Source organism: Citrus clementina, unplaced genomic scaffold (genome assembly GCF_000493195.1).
Source record: "Citrus clementina cultivar Clemenules unplaced genomic scaffold, Citrus_clementina_v1.0 scaffold_8, whole genome shotgun sequence".
NCBI lineage: Eukaryota > Viridiplantae > Streptophyta > Magnoliopsida > Sapindales > Rutaceae > Citrus > Citrus x clementina.
Window position 1 is genome coordinate 21,679,297 of NW_006262022.1, and position 4,089 is coordinate 21,683,385.

Sequence of the window (4,089 nt, forward strand, 5' to 3'; positions counted from 1 at the left end):
TTTACAACTGCTATTAGAACAGATATTACATTGATATTTACAATCAGATATATAACTTGGGACTTACATTATTATGGACTTATATTATTACATTAATTTTATGAAATATATGCTCATACATATGACCCTCACAGACGATAATGTCTCTACTCCACTCATATTTTGTAAGGGAGAAAGATTTACAAATTAATTCCACATAATTTTTCTTTAATCGAGAGAAGTTGAGTATAAGACTACCCGCATAGTCCATGTTAACTTTGAAAATAGTGGTTCACTATTGGGATAAAGCCCGAATAACCTTTTTTTTTTAATAAAAAGAAAATTCGAAAAATGATATAGAAGCTTCCACATTTGGTAAAGATATCCATGTAGGAGGCAAATTAAATAGCCGTATTCTAAATATGTAATTAAAAAAAAAAAATTGCCAGCGTCCCAAATTCTTTGTGTGGCCGATTTGTCAAATCTTTCCTTCGTGTGACTTAATTTTCAATTCTCATTTAGTAAAAAAAAAAGAACAAAAGAACTTCAAATTCTCATAAAATCATGTCGCATGTCGCCAGACTTGACACTCATCTACCAACGTATTGGACGTTCTAGCCAGACCTTCCCTCCGCCTCCAACATCAAAATTATCTGGTTCATGAGAAATCCACCGTACGGTTCATAAAACAATTGCAATATATCGATCTGGCATGGGAAGTCAAATTGACAGTCTGTTGCCGTGTTCAATTTTTCTGACTCACAGTCAACGGTTCAGATTTCAAAAAATGGCAAAATCTTTGACTTATTTAATATGATGCCCTATGTGGGTGAATTATTTGATCATTAATTACGTATGCCCCGCACGTCCTGTATTATCTTTCGGTTTTGTCCACATATAAAACAATTAACAAATTAAATCAAACCCTCCTCCCATCCATTTCTCTTTACCTAAACAAAAGGTAGGTATTACCTATCACATTTTTCGCTTTAATAATGCCAATCGACTAAGGCCCATTCATCAATAATTTTGATTTAGTATGATTCGAATGCCTAAATGAATTAAAGAAGACAAATCGATCAATACTTCAATAATTTGGGTTTTTTTTTTTTTTAATTTGTCTTTGATCTAGAAAATAGTGAATTTAATTAATTAGGTTTGTGATGTAATGTTGTCGAAATTGTATTTGTAGTCGCTATCTGTCTATTCAATTTTAAATCACTTTCCACTAACTATTGATTATGATTTTAAAATGATCAATAATGTTTGCCGACTAGACACTAATTTCCTTCAAATTACCAACTCTTTAATTTACCTTATTTTTATTATAGGATGGAAAGTAACCCCCCCCCCCCCCCCCCCCCCCCCGGAAAAAAATTTTTTAAAGGCAAATTAATCTTCTTTTATTGTTTCTTACTTGGCTTTTTCAACCCCCGGGGAAATTCGGCATCCAAAAAATTATTCTTTTGAAAGGGCATTCTAAAGGTTTTAGGGAAAAATAAATAAAAAAATAAAACCCAAAGGCACCAGTTTTTCTTCCCCAAAAAGGTATTTTAAAAGGGGGCATGGGGGCAAAAAAATTTAAAATGGGAAACATAAAGGCCTCCTACCGCTTTCTTGGGTCTTTGGGGTCCACCTTGCGAAACAAACCTGGGATTGTTTTTAGAAAAAAACATCTAAAAATCTTTTTTTTTGATAAAAAAAAAAAAGGCGAAGTTGGGGGATTCATATTGCAAATGGAGGCTATATAAGCACAGAAGCTGATAGATGGATGCCAACTGATCGACATATGTGTTAAGTATTGGAAAGCAACGCAAATAAAAGAAAATGGAGAAACTTGCAACCCAGCTCTTGTTCAGTTGTTTCTTTTTGGTTCTTCTTTTGCTTTCATGCCCAGCAGTGTCTCAAGAAGTTGGTAAGAATTTGCAACTTCTACATTTTCTCACTTGTTTTTCACACAATTCCTATCAAACAATACAACTTTTGAACAAACCTTTCTTAATCATTTCGTAGGTGCCAAGTAACTATATTATAGGCAATATTGTTTTCTACAATTTAATCAATCAAGATCTTGAACATTTTCTAATGTTAAAACAGTATTTCTTTGTTCATAAATAAACTAAAACATGCTGGACATTTGTTATTGTAAAATCCAAAAATGTTTTCTTATTCTCTCCTCAATGAGTCATTGCATGTGTATCTCTCATCTAATCAGATTAGAATAAAAGCATATACACTAAGAGCATTCAAGATTCTTCCGTTAAACCCTAGCTAGGGTAAGTAATTCTTGCTCTTGGTGATATGTGTATTTAATTAATCTAATGCATGCAAGCGTGGTGCAGATGATGAAAAGGAGTTCAATTATGAAGAAGAAGGACAGCGTGGGCCATCTAAATGGGGAGAGCTTCACAAGGAATGGAGTGATTGTAAAAAAGGAACAATGCAGTCTCCCATTGATCTTTTGAATGAAAGAGTTCAAGTTGTTTCCCATTTAGGAAGGCTTAAAAGAAGTTACAAGCCATCTTATGCCACCCTCAAGAACAGAGGCCATGATATGATGGTAATAGAAATTTAAAAAAATAAAATTGTAATAATAAATGAAGAAAAAAAAGGAAAAAGAAATTCAATATTATTATTATTTTTCAGTAGCTAGCTAGCTTCATTGGTTAATATTTTTTTATATGTTTTTGAATTATTTGCGGATGCAGTTGCAATGGCATGGCGGTGCCGGGACTCTTTTGATAAATGGAACCGAGTATGTACTGAAACAGTGCCACTGGCACTCTCCTTCTGAGCACACCATCAATGGCGAGAGGTACTGCATTTTTTTTTTTTCATCTTTCCCCTTCAATTAGCGATGCATCAACTAATCATACATTAAAATGGGAGATTAATTTTCTTCTTTATTTATTTATTTACTTTAAAATTGCAGGTTTGCTTTGGAGGCTCACATGGTTCATGAGAGCCAAGATGGGAAAATTGCAGTGGTGGGGATCATGTACAAGATTGGAAGACCTGATTCTCTATTAGCATCGGTAATTTCGGACATTATTATTATTATTTTGTTAAAGCATAGCATGGTTAGAAATTAAAATTGTCTTTCCATTTATATGAACTGGGTGCAAAACTCGGACCTCTTGTCGGTCGTAAAATCATGTTTTAGGTCAATGAGGGCCAAAATGAAGAAACTAAACACTTGAAGAAGCAAGGGAAGAATAAAATATCTATAAGGGTCTATATGAAGTTTAGTCCATTTCCTTAGAAAGCTTTGTCTTTCCTGAATTATAATCGACTTGGGGCTCTGGCTCTGGTGCCAAAATATCCTATTAATTTTTCTTTATCTTTTATTCTCATATGCGTGTCATTTATTTATCAGATAGCGGATCATTTAAGACAAATTGCTGGTTCAGATGAAAGGGAAACAGTAGTGGGGGTGATCGATCCAAGGGGCATAAAGCTAGGCAGCAGAAAATATTACAGATATATTGGTTCTCTTACTACTCCTCCTTGCACTGAAAATGTAATTTGGACCATTGTTAGAAAGGTACAATTTCCTACATTAATATTAAATTTATTACGATCATAAAAAAAAAAAAATTGTTGTCAATATTAACTTTCTTATTTAATTGTTTATTGATTATAACTCATCATCATCAAATTTATTATCAGGTAAGGACGGTAACAAGAGAACAAGTTAAATTACTTCGAGTAGCGGTGCATGATGACTCGGGTACTAATGCAAGACCACAACAACCAATAAACTTACGAACAATAAAACTTTACAGACCAGATGATCATAATCAAAATCCTTGATATTGTAACTTTCTTTTATGATCTTCTTCGGCTATTAGAATTTTATTGATTTAATTATTTATTACTTATTGTATTTGAATAGATTTATTTATTATTGAGGACATTATCTGTTTATGAATATATCCAATTTTAGTGAAATCTTGAACGATTTTTTTATCTAATTATTCATTAATAGTTGGGAAGAAAAAATATAAAAACTTGTTATACTATGTGCTCAAATTAAATTATGTCGGAGTCTTTTTTTCTCCGATCAGTCCCACTATATAATGATAATAACACTAGTAAGGCATATTCTTT

At 32.7% G+C, this 4,089-nt stretch overlaps 1 protein-coding gene across 1 annotated transcript; it reads left to right on the forward strand.

Moving 5' to 3' along the window:
- The first annotated feature begins 1,806 nt into the window (after positions 1-1,806).
- LOC18034537 (alpha carbonic anhydrase 7) lies at positions 1,807-3,792 on the forward strand. Its single transcript, XM_006424470.1, has 6 exons — positions 1,807-1,894; positions 2,322-2,539; positions 2,688-2,794; positions 2,912-3,014; positions 3,356-3,523; positions 3,649-3,792. The coding sequence occupies exons 1-6, from the start codon at positions 1,807-1,809 to the stop codon at positions 3,790-3,792; spliced, it is 828 nt and encodes a 275-aa protein (XP_006424533.1).
- The last annotated feature ends 297 nt before the right edge of the window (positions 3,793-4,089 follow it).

Bases quoted from the DNA above. Each gene is read 5' to 3' on its own strand.
- LOC18034537 (XM_006424470.1), top strand. From the start codon at position 1,807: ATGGAGAAACTTGCAACCCAGCTCTTGTTCAGTTGTTTCTTTTTGGTT. The intron at 1,895-2,321 runs GTAAGAATTTGC...AGCGTGGTGCAG, and splicing joins AGCAGTGTCTCAAGAAGTTG to ATGATGAAAAGGAGTTCAAT. The intron at 2,795-2,911 runs GTACTGCATTTT...TTAAAATTGCAG, and splicing joins CACACCATCAATGGCGAGAG to GTTTGCTTTGGAGGCTCACA.